The following is a 19,786-nucleotide window of genomic DNA, read 5'->3' on the forward strand; positions in this document are numbered from 1 at the left end:
GTTTTAGGAAACCTAGTTTACCATTTTCAGAATATTTAAAAATCACCTGTTTTTATAAGTGAAAGCCAAACAATATTATATATTGTTTGCAGTTTTTTGCCTTTTCCCAAGGCTAGAACTTCTATTAAACTTTGTTGTTGCTCTGCTTTGTTTCTTTAGATCTTTCATTTGTTTGTTATACTATGTTATATATGTTATATTATGCTATTTTTGTCTCAAAATTTTATCAGCTTGCCAAGTTTTCAAGGGTTACTGTTTTATTTGTAAACTTGTAAACTTCCCAAAGCCATGCAGGTATGATGGGCAGTATAAAAATTTCATAAATAAAATATTATGAACCTATAGTAGGTTTTGGGGGAATTTTAGTCTTCAAGGTGGTTATGCTTTTATTGCAGAATATTCCTATGCAATATGAGCCTTATCTAATCCAAAGTGCTCTTACATAAAATGCATAGGGAAAATCAAAACTATGTTCACAGACAAATTGTAGACACTGTCGTAGTTCCATTGATTTTGAAGCTTCTGTAGCATCCCTCTTATGGATTGCAGCTTCTGGGAGAATTCCCTTTATTTCACAAGTGTGTGTGAGTTTGTGGAAATCAAGAACATAGTACTTGTATGGCCTGGTTATCTGTTTTCCTTGGTTTCTTCAATATTGAAATAGTTTTCCCAGATTTGTTATTCATTCAGTAATTAGAGCAAAGCAGCATAGAAATACCATAAATAAATATGGGAAAAATCAAGCCGTTTCTTTAAAGTAGACCAGAAAAGCCTTTAAAAAAAAAGTTGAGAAATCCAGGCTTAGTTATATTTTTCATCCGATTTTGTTTAATAATAATCTTCCTGACTAATTGTAAGACATTCCAATCTTTGATTATGTTACTTTACACAACAGAAATATTTGCTACTTTTTGTGTTCATAACACATTTGATTACTTTGTAAATTATTTCTTAAGAACGCTTCTTTTCCCTCTCAAGTCTGATCTTACGATGGAGAAATTATCTGCATTAGAAAACAGCAAGAACTCTGATCTGGAGAAAAAAGAAGGCAGAATAGATGATTTATTAAGGGTAAGTAGTTGTAATTCTGCATCCTATATTCAAATTTCAAGCCATAGAATATATCTTAATACATAGGTAAGAAGTTAAGGGTATTATTTAATAGTTATGTAAATGGAAATGGGCTGTCATGGAGAAAATCTAAGCAATCACTAAGGTTTGACATTGACTAGATGACATATAATCAGTTACATGAAAAGCCCTTGATAAGAAGGAAATTGTATCCTCTCTTGGTAAATATATATCTTTAGATTTACTCAAGAACTTTACAATACTCAAACAACCTCCCTCATTTTTATACTTCCTCTACAAAGTATTTTTTAATTTGAACATCTAGAAGGATTGTCAGTAATTTACTGCATAAAAAAAATACTAAAATAGCCTGTGACACTTAATAAAAATGTCATTAAATGGATTGTATTCTGATAACTCTTGTAATAATTAGTTTTAACTTGCAAAACATTTTCCTTAAACACAATCAAATCCTAATATATAAATTTCTTACAATTGAACAATTATTTTTAATGAAACAGTAATTCTATGTGTTCCAAATAGTTGAGCAATCTGAATTTTTGCTATTGTCTTCTGTATATTCCTGAATACCATATAGAGCATTTTAATTTCAGTTTAGTAGTTTCAGGTAGAACATGTAAGAAAAGTCAGTTTTTCAACTGCTTTTCTGTGTGGGGAAAATTCCCACAACTATCAAACAAATTGATTGGAATAGTTTGGGGCTCTTACAGAATTCAGAACCGGGGTTTTTTCGTTATTTGTAAATATTGCCTTAATTTCCATCATTTCTATATTCCTCTCCCTCACCCCAATATGCAGACGTTCTGTCCTAGAGAAATTAGGGCAGAAAGAATATCTCATGGGGGGGACACATTTTCTCTTCCAAGCTATTTCTTTCCTCAAGTTGAGAGAAATTTATCTTTCAACAAAAAATACTCCATATGGCTAGCTTTAATCTTAGGGTAGGAAACAACACAGTGCCAGTGGTAACCTGCAAGATGTTTTCTCATTCCTTGTCCCCATTATAGGAAAGGAAGGAATTAGATTATATAGCATGCAAAAGTGATCCATTTGAAGTATTGGTTAGCTTAGAAAGATGTGCGGAATCATCCATTTCTGAAAGAAACTAATAAAACTTTCTGAATCCTCTCCTCTTAATTATCTTTTCTTAACATTTTTCTCATACGGTACTGTTACACTGCAGTTGCCAAGGACTAGGAAAAGATGGGAAATTTCAGATCTCTGGATTCCTATACGCCATCCAATTTCCTTGCATGCCCTTCCCAGAAACATCTGTGTATTTTTTAAAAGCAGAATGGCTTCAACTGTTAAACCAACACAAATGTTATTTGCTTTTTTCCTTCTTTTATGGCCCAAAATGTTTATTCCTCTTGTGACCTCAAACAGATTCAGAAAGCATTAAAATCTGGGTATTTTCATTCTAGGAGAAATCAAGCATAGACATTTAAAAAAAATCTTAACAAACTAAATTACTTCCTGGGTATGATGCCAGGCAGCCAATGAACAATTGGACAAGCTCTTAGTGCTTATATGGCTGTGGTTTAGTTCAGCCAAGTTTAGTTCAGAGAAGTGACTCAAAAAAAGATTTTCATGGCTTCTTCCTAAAATTCTGTTAGTGACTTCAGAACAATTTTACTCAATCTTATGATCCAAAAAATATCTCAAATATTTTCAAATTAAAATTCCTTAAAGCCATTCAGTAATTTTTTGCCATTAAAATGATGATATGGGCAAAATTTATACAATGAAAACAACTATACCGAGGACAAGACAGATATAAATAAACAATATTGAGTAAGTTTATACATTGTCCTGATCCAGTATCTCTGGAAAAATTCAGATCACTAAGATCATTCTGAAGTCTAACAGGCCAAGGTCATATTGACCTTGATGCAGGATAGTATTTCAAAGGGCGGGTATGGCATCAGAATGGAAATGCTCAAATCATTCTGATCCAAAATAATTAAAGCAATCATGAACTCTCAGATCTGTAGTAGCATCATCCTTCGAAAATAAAGTAGCATCATCCTTTGAAAATATTTTCTAATTTCTATGGATCATCAGAAGGATATGTTTACATTCTAGTACAATAGGGACACCTTTGCTACGCTTTTACTATAAACATTATCACTAATTGAGTCAGACATACCTTTGTTATTTACTCATCCACATATTTTCTCAGGATGGAGGAAACATTTCTACGTGTTTGGACGGCATTGCACTCGGGCAACATCAGAACATAAATGCCTTTTTTCTTTCAGATATCCTTTGCCTACTTAAAAAATAATGGGGGTGATTGCAGAACTGAAGGGGACCTCTAGTTGCTTCATATTTCTGTAATATTTGGGAGTTGTCAATAGATCCAGTTTAGTTCTATGTATTCTGATCAGAAGGGGGGATAGAGGTCATTAAATGGAGCCTGGAGATCTTAGACTTTTCTCTTTTGAGCATAATAGTGTTTTGACAGCCATAGACTGTTGGTCCATCAAGCATCCTTTAATAGTTGATAATTTAGTAGAGAAAAGGAACTAGATTGCAGATCGGCGTAGTAGGATGTCTGCTTAATAATTCAAATAGCGAATAAGCCTTTGTAACTTTCCCACAAATGGTATACCAGTTTGGACAGCCTATGTTAAACCTTTATGGAACCAGGAGACACATCAAAACGTTAACTTTCATGTCAGTTTTATATATTTATTTCTGCAATTTTAATGCTTCAGTCTTAAAAGAATCGAGCAGTTATATTATTACTGTGGAAGAAGAATGACAAAGAAAGCATTCTTAGCTGACCTGGAAATTGATCTTGTTTTTTATTGTTTCTCCAGTGTTGCTAATAATGGTTTCTAAATGTAAGTTGTCTGATTTCTAAAAGAAATAATAATGCTGGGTTGAGTGGCTGCACATTGATTCTCCAGTCCAGGAGGAGCCAGGATGGTTCCTCCATCTGGAGAGGCAGTGACAAAATGGACGTTTCTTTCTTGCTCTAGGAGATATGAATTCCCCTCCTTGAGATTCAAACAATTGAAGTAAATGGTAAATCCAAATTTATTGTATGCATGACAATACTTTTTGTTGTATTTTGTAACTGTGAGAGCTTTAATTTTTTTCTCCTTATCTGTGAGAGATAATTGTAACTAATATGGGATAATTTTTGTTTTGTTCACCTGCTTGATATTTTATTTTCAGGCAAATTGTGACTTAAGACGACAGATAGATGAACATCAAAAAATGCTTGAGAAATACAAAGAACGGTTAAATAGGTGTGTAACAATGAGCAAGAAGCTACTTGTAGAAAAGGTGAGTTATAACCAGCACAACTTGTTTTGAAGTTATATCCCCATAACCTGCATAATTAGGTTTCAGATAATAACTGTAGAAGCAGTAGTAGTGGTAATAATAATAATATACTACATAGTTGCATCATCAAATGTTTGGAGTCAACTGGTATTAATAAAAACATTAGAATGTTGAAAAAATAAGCAATAGAACAGAGGTGTCAAACTCAATTACATTGAGGGCCACATCAGCATTATGATTGACCTCAAAGGGCCAGTTGCTGTCCCCTTCTCTCCCTTAGGCTTGTCCCACCAACATCTCCCCATCACCTCTCCTCTTTCCCACCAAAATCCTTCCTTTTATATCCTCTTATCTCCTCCCCCATGCATTCACTCACTGCCCGGCTGGCCTTTTCACACAGTGCTTATCAGCTAGAGCTGTGTGCACTGATTCTGGAGTCCCCACCAAGCCCTGCAGCTCTAGCTGACTCTTCCCCCAAAGACTGTGTGTGGCTGCCGGCCACTCCAAAGGCCGCCCAAAGACCTGATCAGCTGGAGCTGCACATGCTGATCCCAGGGCCTCAGCAGAGCCCCAGCAACACTGCAGCTGCAGCTGACTCCCCAGGCCTCTCTGGCACTGCCACCCTTCAGCTCACATACAGACCCTATATACTCAATCACCTTCTCCTTCTAGTTGTTTGTGGGCCAGATCTAAACACATCACAGGCTGGATCTGATCTGTGGGCCTTGAGCTTGACTTGTCTGCTGGTAAATATTTAATGGTTAAATACGTGTGTAACAATGAGCAACTGTGACTGTTGTAAATATGCACTAATTGTTGAGTGGCCAAATCGTGATCACATGATCTTGTGAACGCTGCAATGATTGCAGCTTCATGGACCAGTCCTTCTTCAGTTCCTTCATAATTCTAACAAATGATCGATAAGCAAAGAGCAGTTGTATATCTTTTACATAAAAATCTAAAATTGACAGACATTCGAGAATCAACTTTGTTTTATCAACCTTGTTGTTCAGAATTACATTCTTAAGATGGATGACCTTTCAAAGCATTTAAATAAATAAATAGAGATACTTTGCAAAATCATTCAGATACTTTACTTTTTTCTTTTCAGTCGAAACAGGAAAAGATGGCTTGCCGAGATAAGAGTATGCAGGATCGGTTGCGATTAGGTCACTTTGCCACAGTCCGGCATGGGGCATCTTACACGGAGCAATGGACAGATGGCTATGCTTTCCAAAATTTAATCAAGTATGTATTTTTCTATCATTTTGCCTTTTCCAGAAGCAGAAAAGATTACTGATGATTTAGTTGGGGTTTTTTATATTAATCCATACATAACTTACAAGGTTTGTGGTTATTCTCTTTTAAATAAAAGTTTGCATGAAATCAGGAAAGGTACCATTTTTACTGAAACAAAAATAACTCCATAATATTTGTAAAACAGCAAATGCAACAACAATCTTAGAAATACAGGATAAGCATGCTTCTACTGCTAGTAAGTAATGCTTGCCTATCATATATAATTAGGAAAATCGTAGTGCCAGGAAAAGGACAACTGGAGTTGGCAGGTCAAGAGTTGAACAAGCCCGCATCATATCTTCATCAGTGCCTTAACTTCAACAATATGGATATTTATTTGACCATAGCAAGTGCATATAGGAACCTTATTCATATCACTGTCATAAATTTCACCACTGTTTACTATATGTCTTTGAATGTTATCATTTTTTGAAATAACATAGGAAATATGTAGATTAAAGTTGTTGTTTTTTATAAATATTTTATTAAATTTGTAGGGGTTGAGGTTAGGATTAGGGTTGGGGTTTTTTAAATAACATTCTTAATATTTAGCAAACAGCATATTGTCTGGATTCATGTATTTAAAAAACAGTAAGTAAGAGTTAATTTCTATATTATATTAATTAATTGCTTAATAATCTTAATAATATATATTCAATGTTACATAGTACAAATCATGTTTCTTTCTCTCTAACTCGCTTTTCTAGCCATTGGTAAAAATTATCCCAAGTTCTAAAGTACACTGAGTCTTCTTTCTCTTATCTTTAATGTCAATCTGTCCATATCTGCATAATCTAAAATTTTCTTAATTAGTTCTCCTTCTGTTGGTAAGTTTTCATTTTTCCAATATTGGGCAAATACAATTCTTGCTGCAGTTAATAATGTAAAATTAGATATATACAATCTTTCTCGTAGTTTCCTCCTATTGTGCCTAACAGAAACAGTTCTGGCTTGAATTCTATATTTTTTAGTCATTTTTTCCATCCATATGTGTATTTTTGATCAAAATCTTTTAGCTTTAGGGCATGTCCACCAGATATGATAATAAGTACCTGGTTTTAGTTTACCTTTCCAACACTTTTTGATGTATTTTTGAATATTTTCGCTAATCTTTCTGCTGTTAGATGCCATCTGTAAAACATTTTATATAAGTTTTCTTTGTAAGCCACCACTTTTATTAATTTAGCATTTCTTTCCCATAATCTTTGCCAGTATTTAATTCTAAGTTCTTTGCCCCTGTTATCATTGTTTCTTTTACTTGTTCCTCTTCCATCTTTAAATTAACAAATATTCATAGAGTTTCTTAATCAATTTTTCATGTGTTTTTAGCAGTATCTGGTCAAATTCTGTCTGTTCTTTATAATATCCCATTGTTTTAGCATATTTTTCATATCTTGTTTGAATTAGCAAGTATGGCCACCATAATAGATCAATCTTGTCTGTCTTTCAATTTCCCTTCATTGTCCAAAATATCTTTATAGGTCACAACTTTCTCATAATTGATTAAATTTGGGTAAGCAAATGCTTCCATTGTTGAAAGCCATCCAGGTATTTTAATAAAAAAAATTGCTTTTATTTTTTCCCATTCTAAAAGAAGTGCATTTCTTATAAAGTGGTTTTGAAAGTATCTATGTTTTATTCTTCCCATACCACAGAAAGGCATGCCATCCAAGTTGTAGGTCATGCGCCTCTAGGTATAATAGTCTTTTATCTCTCAGCATTATCTACTCTATTAGCCATGTTAATATAGTTGCTTAATAGTATAGCGTCCAGTCCGGCAGTCCAAGTCCTCCATTTTCTTTCGCTTCTTGTAGCATTTTCAGTCTAATTCTAGCTTTTTTTCTTGCCAGATAAATTTCAGTATTGTTGTATTTAGTTCATCAAAAAAGGTTTTTCCCAATCTTATAGGTATTGTTCGAAATAAAGAGTATTTTTGGTAAGATATTCATTTTCACTGTTGCTATTCTCCCCAGCATTGAAATTTATAAATTGTTCCGCTTTTCCAGATCCAATTTTTTTGTTTTAACAATCTTACATAGTTGTTTTCTTTTATTGTTGCACATCTTGCTGTTAAATAGATTAAAATTTTAAGGTTGCCATTACATGTGTTAGTGTGATGAGTATAACTTATTACTATCTAAAATATGTAAAAATAATTTTTAAACTTTTAATTCTATAACTGCAAAATCCAGGTCTTATTTTGTAAATAAAGGCACATTTTTATGCAGAGATTCCTTTGTTCTTAAGCAGACTAGAGGGAACATTTCCTTCTCAAAGATTGTAACCCATGGTAAACATGAGACAATGGATGTTTGGTGTTTGGGGACATAGGACTAAATCCAGATTTATTTACACATGATCAATATAAATCTCTTTCTAAAGATTTGCTTTTGCACATACTTCGCTATGTGTAATTGCGTACAGATTTTAAATATGAAAAAAATAAAGCAGCTGCAAAAAAATTGGCTATTTTTCCAGTTAGTATTTTGTAACACCACCTTTGGTAAAAAATAACAGCTTCCAAAAATTTCCTATACCCAGTTAAGAATTTTTCTAGACTTAATTTCGGATTTTTCCTCCTATTCTTCCTTGCAGAACTCTTCTAGTTCAACAATATGATAAGCAAATATTTTGCTGGGCTGATGGAACTATTTTGTTTCCCTAATCCTCAAATACCTTATATCTTAAAAAGGGGGAAAAAACAACTAGGCTTCTTATCATGCATAAAATAACTGGTTTCTTATCTGGTGTGCAAGACAGAAAAGAAATACAAAGGTACATATACCTGTCTGACCCTGAACTCAGCAACTGATAACAAGGCTAAAAAAAAAAAAAAATTTTCCACAGAGGAGATTAAAGCAGCTATCGTGCCCCTAAAAATTAGCCTCTTCATTTGAAAAATGTCTGCAACTATGAATACTTCTTAAATTTAAAACCAAGGTGATTATTTGTTAGAAACTGGATTTACCGTTTATTCTGTTGCTTGATAATAGTCAGTTACGTTTCCAAAGCCCAAGCTTCTAAATATTTGGTCTTCTAAAGACTGACAGATTACCAGAAATGCACTGTTTGGATGTGGCTAACTAAGGATGTAGAAGATCAACCCCCTTATGTGGGATATATTATTTTATGTTCTCTAATTATGTCCGTGTTATACTTCTATTTAGGCAGCAAGAAAGGATAAATTCCCAAAGGGAAGAAATAGAAAGGCAACGGAAATTGTTAGCAAAACGAAAACCACCTGGCATGGGCCAGGCTCCTCCAGCTACCAATGAGCAAAAGCAGCGCAAAAACAAAACCAATGGAGCAGAAAACGAGACGTAGGTGGCACAAACATTTCAGAATCCTTTCTGGGGCTGTCATATGGGAGGAACTTCCTAGGTTTTACCCAAGTAGGCCTCCCCAGATTCTGTGTTTGTGATAAAGTTTCTCTCCACAATTATATTGGTTTTTGTAGACTGATGGTCATATTTGACATGTGAGTGGCAGGCCTAGGTCTACTTTCAAAAAAGTAATCAGGCTTGGAACAAAAAGTTAGTGGACTCATTTCAATTAGTTAAATTGATGGGGCTAATTTATTAATTATTGTTATTGTGAATGTAATGATTTCATCCGATAACAATAAAAATAGACTTTGTTTGTAACTTTTAGTGGACTCTGAGGGTTGCCAATGGCATCTGAATATATTCCTCTGTGTAAGTTACCTTTCTTGGTGTAAGGCATTTCTAATTTTTGAACCACTTATTTTATACATGTACAGGTTAACATTAGCAGAATATCATGAACAAGAGGAAATATTTAAACTCCGACTAGGCCATCTTAAAAAGGTAAAAAGATACATTATAACTTCAAGTACGCATTGAATTATGTTTTTGACTTCCTATTTGTTCTAGTCCAGACATGTCAAATACAAGGCCCGGAGGCCGGATCCGGCCCACGAAGTGGTTTCATGTGGCCCGCGAAGCCATCCTGGAAACAGTGAGGGAACAGCCCCCACTGCCTTGGCCCTGGCCCAGAGACCCTCCTTCTGCCAAAGACCCTCAGATCTGTCCCACTCCTGCCCAGGCCCCCATAGGCACCCTTGATGCGAACGATGTAGAGCTGGCCATGCCCACCCAATAGGCCATACACACTCTAGCCACGCCCACCCAGTAGGCCACGCCCACCCTGGCCATATCCACCTGGCCCCTTGAGGGCAACCGCAATGCTGATGCAGCCCTCAATGAAATTGAGTTTGACACCTCTGTTCTAGTCCTTAGTTGTTTCTTTATTGATTTATGTTTGTTTATTCTGTTTAAGAGGTTAGGCCCTTCTATGAAATTCTCTGTCTCAAACTTTATAGCTATCTGTTTCTAAACACCAGAAATACTAGCTCTTCTACAAATGGTTTTCAAAAAATTTAGGAAGTAGTTTACACAGAGCTATGTTTGTGAGTCTATTTTAGCACAATATGAAGAAGTACAATATGAAGAATTTTGGAAGATTCTTTAATGCATAAGGTCATTTTATAAGGAATATTGGCAGACTCTTAGCTCTCACTGCATGCTTGCATGAACCAAAACTTTATTCTAAAGCAATAAATAATATATGCATTGCTAAATAATATTAATGATGGGTATTTTTAACAGAATAATAGAGTTGGAAGGGACCCTGGAGGTCTTCTAGTCTAATCTGCTGCTCAAGCAGGAAACCTTTTGCCATTTCAGACAAATGATTGTCCAATCTCTTCTTAAAAACCTCCAGTGTTGGAGCGTCCACAACTTCTGGAAGCAAGTCGTTCCACAGATTAATTGTTCTAACTTTTTTTTTAGGGAGAATTGCCATTATTGATTCTCTATTTTTAGGAACTTCAATCATTGAAAAACCATTTTAAAATCACAAATCAGCTGCTTTACTCAGTAACTAAAGAAGAAAAAAACTGCCTATTTTCTTGTTCTTTTTTTCAATGTTACAATTTTAGCCCAGTATCAGGAAACATAAGTTTTTCCTGTTTCTCTGACCACTTTATTTGTGTTTTGTTCACAGAAGACTAATCTGCTAAATCTACTTGGCTGTAGTAAATTATCTGGGGATTTTTAGAAGATGGCAAATATAGGTAGATAGATATGGTAGAGGCATGCAGACAAAATACAGACATCTTACAATGTTAGCTCACCCATTATAACTAAATACAGGAAATTTTAACAAGTGAAAGTACCTTTTTTTAGAAAATGGATTATTTAAATAGTTTTGAATGGAGATTTATCAAAGTTAAGAATAGAATGAACTATCAGTTATTACTAATCTTGATGGCTGTTTTATTACCTTTGGAAACACAGTCATTGTTTCTTAGAAAACTGATAGAGTTCCTGAATTTTTGAGCCTACTTTTTTATAATTATGTAAAAAGTATGTTTTGTGATAAATTAAGAAAAATTAGAGAGATCTTCTATAAAAGAAAATGGAAAAAGAAGAAAGAAACAATGCATTTCTTCCATTTATAATATCAGAACAAAAAATCTATTACCAGAAATGTTCTCTGTTCTTTTGCAAGCTTACACAAGGAGTTAGGAAATAATATGTTATTCCTTGCAACATTGCAGCAAATAATAAAGAAGGGAGTGAGCATTAGCGAAAGGATCTCTCCAAACTTTGGTAAGAACACAAAAGATTCGCAAGTGAAAATATAGAGGTGTCAAAATAGCTCAGAGCCATGCAAAATTCAATACTTCCTTCCAAAAAATTCCTGTCATCTAAACAGTTCAAACACTTTTCAAGCAAGACATTTGGTTCACAATATTTCTATGGATAATAAGCATATTGTAAGAAGTCTTAGCCAGTAATTTGCAGGCTGCTGTCAAGTCCAATGTTTAGATATTTTTTATAAAGACACTCAATGTCTTTTCATTTACTTTTTACATATCATGACATCTTTCTCTGATTGAGGAATACTGTATAAAGGAAAACCTTTCTGCAAAGATCCCTATCAGGCAAATTCGGTTTTAAATCCTCAGTACAGCACTTTATAGTACAGTAAAGTGATCTTCCTCTTTGTGCAGGAAGAAGCTGAGATTCAAGCGGAATTAGAGCGATTAGAACGGGTTAGAAATCTGCATATCAGGGAATTGAAAAGGATACATAATGAAGATAATTCACAGTGAGTATTGGCCATAAGAGAGGAGCAAATTACAACCTTGTGAAAGATGAGCAGCTTGCTAAAATACACTAGAAATGTTTGCTTGGAATTAACTTTGCTTAGAATTAATATTTATTAAATACTATTTGACTCCTAGCTATTTGGATAGAATATCCTTCCAAGCAACAATGTAAACAAGAAAACATAAAGATAATACAGGCAAAAATGTGTTTGTGGTGGGCAGTGCAAGCCTATCAGCTGCGTTTCAACAAATCTACAGTAGCTTTGCCTATGAAATAGATTGCCAGTTCACTTGCATCCTCAAACCATTCAACTCAGACAAAGAGCTTTTCATTTGTCAAATAACTTATCTTTTTAGATGATTTGCTTAAGACCATGTTCAAACCATTATATGGATAAAGTCTCCTGTTCTCTCTGCATTAGGTTTAAAGACCATCCAACACTAAATGATAGGTATTTGTTGTTACATCTCCTAGGCAGAGGAGGATTTAGTGAAGTATATAAGGTAAGTTAGATCATCTTTCTATTTTGTTTGTTTGGTGTAGAATAGACATGTCAAACACAAGGCCTCTGGGCCGGATGTGGCCCGACATGTGGTTCCATCCAGCCCGGGGACCTGCTCTGAAAAGAGCGAAGAACTGGCCCGCTGCACCTTGGCCCAGCCCAGGCCGACCGGGTGCTGATCTACAACCTGATTGCATCCATCAAAGCCAGAACATGCTCAGCGTTAAATCCAGGGCTTTTTTTCTCATAGAACGCTCAGATCGGCGTTCCGGCACCTTTTTTTTTTTTTTTTTGCAAAAAAAAAAGCTTTTGCACAAGCTGTGCTGCTATTGGCTTAAGGCTAAGCCTATTGCAGGCTTTGCTCTTTTATGACTCATGGACTTCAACTCCCAGAATTCCTGAGTCAGCTATGCTATTGGCATTTGGAAGCCAATAGGAATTGCTGCTGAGCTTGCCAAAAGACCTGGCAGGCAAATGTTGCAAGCGAAGGCAGGAAGTTTGCACTCCTCCCTGCTCCCCAACTACACCATCTCAACTAGGTAAGTAAGATATTATTTACAAATAGGATATCCAAGTATGACTCAAGGAAATTTTCCCTGCATGGAGGGAGTAGTGGTTTGTTTCACTTTGTTTTACTTTTCAAATTGCTGTAGGGAAGAAATGATTAGAAAAAAGGCAGAAGTTATTTTTATTAGAAAGAATTCATTTATCCCATGCTAGATCTTTGGGAGCTTAATACCACCAGCACAGAACATTTGCTTTTCTGAAACTTCATTCAAATTGAATTCCTGATAGGGGCATTTGAAAAAAAAAGTTATTTAATAAATTTATATGCTGACTATCTCACCAGCATGACACTGACGTCAAGGAGAGGGCTTGCAACTTCTGTTTGTAGTTATCCACGTTTCTGCACACTGGGATAATCGGCCATTGTACAAATACAGAGCCTACCATGCTTTTATATTTATATGGAACAGATACATTACCTGAGATTTTTGGAATGTGTAAAAAGTTTGAACCAGCCCAGAAACTCATTTCCCATTGTTTGCGTATATAGAAAGTAAACCCTGAAATAGATTTGGAAAGAGCAAGGACTTTGATTAAATGGAAATGTTGCTAAGCATAGAACTGTTGAGTTAATTTGCAGCTGTTTCTGCTGTTTTCTTTTTATGTGCTTATGATTTTACATCACATTTTAAAATCAGCCAAATTGAATAGGAATAAGATTGTGACTGAAAGAATACTAATTCTGAAATATAGTAAATATCTTTAACAAATAACGTTAAATTTAGCTTTAGTGTAATTTGCTTGTTTACTGTAGCTAAAACTGGAAATTATATTTCTAAAGCATTAGTTTGGATCATTGGAAAGAAAAAAGGTTTAATATTTATGATTTAAAAATATAAATATGTGAGAAACATGTTTTTAAAGACCTTTGCAGCTTGTTCTCATATATACCCTACCACAGGGGTGTCAAACTCAATTTCATTGAGGGCCACATCAGCATTGCGGTTGCCCTTAGGGCGCCGGGTGGGTCTGGCCTGGGTGGGCGTGGCCTACTGGGTGGGCGTGGCTAGAGTGCATATGGCCTACTGGGTGGGCATGGCCAGCTCTACATTGTTCGCATCAAGGGTGCCTATGGGGGCCTGGGCAGGAGTGGGACAGATCTGAGGGTCTGGCAGAAGGAGGGTCCCTGGGCCAAGGCCAAGGCAGTGGGGGCCGTTCCCTCACTGTTTCCAGGATGGCTTCGCGGGCCACATGAAACCACTTCGCAGGCCGGATCCGGCCCCCGGACCTTGTGTTTGACATGTCTGCCCTACCTCAAAGGAATAACTAAAATTATGAAATTTAGAATCTACCAAGCTTCCCTCCCATGGACAGAAGACAATCCATGGGAAATGTGAATCCGTAATCAATAGCTTTAGCAGCAATAATAAATCTAATTATGCTATGCATATTTAAGTTAGCCAAACCCTGGAGCAGTGGTAGCAATCTTCTGTCACAATGGGCCCTTTAAGATTATATATTGTTAATCATATAAGTGAAGAAATGAGGAAAACTGTTGTTAAAGAAATTGATCCAATAATAAAATTTCATTGATAATTGATGAATCAACCACAATAAGCAAAAAAACTACCCTCATAGTATTTGTTCGATGCTGTATCGAAGGTATGGGAATGAATTCACCAGTAAATTTGTTTTTGGACTTGGTAGAACTTGAAAAAGTAACAGCAGAAGGGATATTTGATTCCTTACTCCAATGTCTTTACTCTTATGGGATGACAGAAGATTATTTGAAAAAATATTTGATTTCTCTGGCATGCGATGGCGCCGCTGTGATGATGGGATGTAAAAGTGGAGCGAAAAAATTGCTGTCAGAACATTTTCTGTCTATTATAGTTTGGCATTGTGCTAATCACAGACTATAATTATCAGTAAGTGATGCTGCCAAGGAAACTTCAGGAATAAATAGATTCCAATCATTTATTGATAAACTGTATGTCATATACCATGCTTCACCAAAGAATATCAAGAGAGTTGCATTCATGTGCAGAATTACTGGGGACTGAGCTGCTGAAAATTGGAAGAATTTTAAGTACCCGATGGGTGTCATCTAGTTTTGGCTGTATGGAATAATTTTGAATCCCTTGTGTATCATTTTGAACAAGAAGTGCATGATCCTACAAGAGATAAAAATGATAAATGCACTTATGATGGCTTGAAAAGAAAAATAACATCTACAGAATTTTTATTGGACCTTGGATTGATGTGTGATGCTCTCCAAGAATTGTCAGATTTAAGTTTGGATCTACAGGACCGCAACATCGACCTGTATAAGGCAAATAAGAAAATAAAAATACTGGTACAAGTTTTTGAAGAAAGAAGACAGAACTTTGGGCTCTATTATAAATGTGCTGTTGCTGCTGTAAGTGATCTTCGCTTTTGTGGAGTTTTACTTCACAAAAAAGATTCAAAAAAAGGATCCTCCCATTGACCCAAGTATATTTTATACAAAATTGAAAGAGTCAATTGAAAAAAGATTACTTGATAGCAAAGACGATGAGTTGGCGTATTGGTCTCGCGTACTTGATCAAAAACATTGGCTTGAAGATGTTAATACTCAACTGACATTTGGAGAAGTGGAAATTAGAAACATCAATCAGACTGCAACTAAATGAAAGAGAAATGATTCGTGGATTCCGTGAATAAATTCTCGAAAAGATATATCCAGAAAAACTGTTGCATTTGATACAGACTCTGAATACCATTCCTATTTCTTCAAGTGAATGTGAACGTGGGTTTTCACAGATGAATCTAATTACCACCCCAACAAGAGCTTCGTTAAAGACTAAGACAATTTCAGCACTTTTGTTCATCAAACGTGTCGGACCACCTCAGACTTTTCATTCCTTCAAAGTACATTGATCTGTGGTTACTCAGAGGACGACATTCGGCCATAGATACTAAGAGCAAGGAAAGGAGTCAAGAAGATTTGCCAGACGAGAATTGGACAAATGTTTGGAATTTTCTATGAACATTTGCCTTAAATACAATAAATTAAATGTATGTTAAGAATTGAATATATAACTGTTTAATTATATAAATAAATATATAAATAAAATTATATAAATAAAAGATTAACAAGATGAGAGTTCCGGCACCTTTTTTTAGAAAAAAAGCTGGTTAAATCCACGGGGCAGCCCCGCCCCCTGCGTGTGTGCGCAAGCAGAGTCCAGTGTCCCTGCTGGCTGTCTTGTCACACATGCTGACTTCACCCAGGATGCCGGCACAGGCTGTCTCTTGTGCACGCACCCGGGGGGCTGGGCAGAGGTGGCAAGGCAGCTCCTTGCTGATTCCAGTGGATCTTAGGCCGAGTGCATTCTGGCTTTGATGGACGCAACCAGGTTATAGATCAGCCACCCTCCCCACCAGCACCTCCAGCCTTGCAGCCACGAGGCATCCCTTTCAACGGGACCGCCCCCACCCACCCACATATATAGGAATGGCCAGCAGCAGCATATTAGTGTTGGCAGTCCCTCCCCCTCCTATCACCCCTTTCCGAGTGCAGGGGGGGGAAGGAAAGAGATGAGAAGGCGAAGGGAGGGAGGGAAAAAGGGAGAGAGGAAGAAGGAACAGGGAGGAAGGAATGGAGAGTGGGAGGGAAGAAGGAAGGAACAGGAAGGAAGGAATGGAGGGTGGGAGGGAGGAAGGAAGGAAAGAACAGAGGATGGAAGGGAGGGAGGTGGGAGGGACCATGTCCCAGCACTCGCCCCAGTCCCACCCTCCTCTGCCAGAGACCCTCAGGTCTGCCCCAGGCCTACCCAGGAACCCCTGAAGCAAGTGATGTTGAGCTGGCCACGCCCATCCAGTAGGCCATACCCATCCTAGCTACACCCACCCGGGCCCCCCAAGGGCAACCATAATGCTGATGTGGCCCTCAATGAAATTGAATTTGACACCCCTGGTGTAGAAGATAAAGTCTTAGTTATTTGTCTCTTTGTGTTATTTGTGTCTTTGTATTCTAAGGAGTCTTTTATCAGTTTTAAGTAGACTTGTTTGGCCTGAGAAGTCAATTGGTTCAAGTAATGAAAGTTATCTCTGTATGTTCATTACAATTACCGTAAATGAATTTTTTGGTTTTACTTTAGCATTGTCATTTCATACTCACCAAATTTGACATTATGTTAAAAGGTTTTTTTTAGCATGTCAGTCAGAATAGTGTAACAGAATAATGGAAGGGATCTTGGAACTCTTCTAGTCCAACCCCCTGATTAAGCAAGAACCCCTATACCATTTCAAACAAATGGTTGTCCAATCTTTTCTTAAAATCCTCCAGTGTTGGAACCCACTTCTGGAGGCAAGTCGTTCCACTGATTAATTGTTCTAACTGTTAGGAAAATTCTCCTTAGTTCTAGATTGGTTCTCTCCTTGATTAGTTTCCATGTCTTGCTTCTCGTGCTTTGGTAAATAGGTTTGACCCCCTTTTCTTTGTGATAACCCCTGAGATATTGGAACACTGCTATCATATCACCTCTAGTCCTTCTTTCCATTAATCTGTGTGTAATTTAAATAATCTTTAGAAAATTTTATAGAATAATTTACTAATTCTATATTTCCCATAGTGTTATTTACTAATTCTATATTCCTCATAATGGAACTTTTTTTAAAAATCCATGAAGTTCACTCATAGTTTCCATAGATCACAAAGTTTGCAATAATAGGAACTATTGTTCTCACTAATATATGTATATAGTCTTTCCAGATCCTGCAAAAAAAATTCATTCCCCCAGGAGCTTAATATCAATAACTTTTTCAGGGAGGGCAATTGACCATACCTTAATAATACCAATTTTCAATTATTGAATTTTTTGGGAAACTACTTTGTTGAATTATGATTCATATAGTTGCCAGAGTAAAAATGTAATGAATTCCTTTTAATAATCCCGGTTCTGGAGCACATTCTATTCTTTGTTTAATTATAATTACATACTTTCTTCCAGAAGCATTCTTTCAAAAGATTTCCTTTTTTTTTACACCCCTCCAACATTTTATTTAATACCTGAGAGATATTTAAGCAATTCTTATTGAAGTTAAATCAGTAATGTATTTACTTTCATAGCAACTCTTACTGTATAGAAGCTGATGAAAAGACTGACTTCCATAGTGTTTGCTATTTTACATTTACCAATTGTTTTCCCAAGTCTAAATCCCAAGCTTTATTTTGACCTATAGGGAGGTCACCAAATTCCTTCATCATCATCATCACCACAACTGTCTATATACTCAGATGCAACCTTAATGGCTTGTAGGTCTTTAGTTAGGACTTCAACTATTAAGCTTTTACCAATCCCAGACTGTGACTCAAATTGAAGATGAAATCTAACAATAATAACAATAACAATAATAATATATTTTCTTTAGATTGGGAGGGGTATTAATTTTCCAAAATGTGCTAAGCAGTGAAATGCTGAAACTCTTACATCCTCATTCTAAAAAAAGTTTCAGAAGTTTAGTCATGTGGACAAAGAAAAAATCACAAATACGTTGTCAATTATCTATTTGTTGTTACCTAGTATATTATTGTAAAAATCTGTCATCCTATAAAGGCCTATTTTCTAAATGGGAATAAAATTTTATCAAATAATTTATGGATTGTAATATTTATTCCTAAATATTTAAAATATTTATAACTAGTGTACTTATAATCTAAAAATACAATTCATAATTGATCTTTTTCATATTTAAAGATGGCAGTCTTTGTAATGTTTTGAATATTTACTAGCTATCTTTCTTTTTCAGGCATTTGATTTAACAGAACAGAGGTATGTAGCAGTAAAAATCCACCAATTAAATAAAAATTGGAGGGATGAAAAGAAAGAAAATTATCACAAGTGAGTATTTCCCAAGTTAGATGATCAAAATTTAAGCACTTGACAACCAATATGTATTTATGATAATTGTAGCATTCTGGAATCATGTGATCACCATTTCTGACCTTCCCAGCCAGCTCCTGACAAGAAAAATTAATTGGGAAGCCAAATTAACTTATCAACCATGTGATTCACTTAACAACTATAGTTTTTGGTTGTTGGGTATATATAGAATAATTGGTATAGTTTTGTGTTAGTATATACTCTGGTTTCCCTTCAGATCGTATTGCTTGAAGTTTTTATTACGGTAGTTTATAACTTGTAAATAAAAATATAATTAAAAAATGTAAATGCAAGTATTGTTTCTAGATACAATTGAAAAACATGAAACATTTGCTCCCTGAGAGCAAAAATAAATTTCTTCATAGTAAATGTCATCATTTCTGGAGTTGTACGCTTCATAGTCTAGCCTAACTGAAAATAGTCGAGACGAGACAACACAGAAGAGGTTTAGAATAGCCACTCTCTAGAATCCCCCTGGATACATCTATTAGTGTGAGAATAGTAAAAGTTTAGTCCGCAAGATTCTGTCTGTTGATGTAAGCAAGCAAAGAGCTGAACATTGGATGGATTGTTCTGTGTCATTCTTGGACTGGGCCTGACAACAGCCAAGTTATATTCCAGATCACCAAAAATATTTTATTCTTTGTTAATTCGAATTTAGCTGGATACTATGTCCACTTCCAGTTATCACTCTTTGGATTGTTTTCAGAAAAACTAGAACATGCTCAGAGAAAAATATAGAATAATGATCTGGAGATAACATTGATTGCTGCCTTGGCTCCATTTCAAAAGGGAGTCAAGGTGGATTTATTCCAAAAGGCCTTTAGAATTTTATTTTCTTTTTTTCAGGTTCAGGTTAACCCTATAAAATGCAGTGTGCATTACTGCGCCTTCCCTTGTCATGATCTTGACAATATTTTCTTAATGGTTCCATTTATGTGCCATGTTCAAGTTAGAAGTCAGGCATACTAAGTGATATTCAATACATTCAGTTTTGAGTTAACATTGTGTGAACTAAATTGTGA

The 19,786-nt window shown here is 35.7% G+C and overlaps 1 protein-coding gene across 5 annotated transcripts in view; it reads left to right on the top strand.

Annotated features, from left to right (window-relative positions):
* TLK2 (tousled like kinase 2) overlaps positions 1-19,786 on the top strand; it is a 63,426-nt gene that overhangs the window by 16,929 nt on the left and 26,711 nt on the right. For all 5 annotated transcript variants that reach the window (XM_081345320.1, XM_081345322.1, XM_081345323.1 and 2 more), the window contains exons 9-16: positions 979-1,071; positions 4,279-4,389; positions 5,501-5,637; positions 8,856-9,008; positions 9,449-9,515; positions 11,726-11,823; positions 12,247-12,328; positions 18,628-18,719. In XM_081345320.1, the coding sequence (XP_081201446.1) occupies positions 979-1,071; positions 4,279-4,389; positions 5,501-5,637; positions 8,856-9,008; positions 9,449-9,515; positions 11,726-11,823; positions 12,247-12,328; positions 18,628-18,719 (833 nt within the window). The remainder of the gene's footprint in view (positions 1-978; positions 1,072-4,278; positions 4,390-5,500; positions 5,638-8,855; positions 9,009-9,448; positions 9,516-11,725; positions 11,824-12,246; positions 12,329-18,627; positions 18,720-19,786) is intronic.

Source organism: Vipera berus, assembly GCF_964194415.1.
Source record: "Vipera berus genome assembly, chromosome: Z".
NCBI classification, from domain to species: domain Eukaryota; kingdom Metazoa; phylum Chordata; class Lepidosauria; order Squamata; family Viperidae; genus Vipera; species Vipera berus.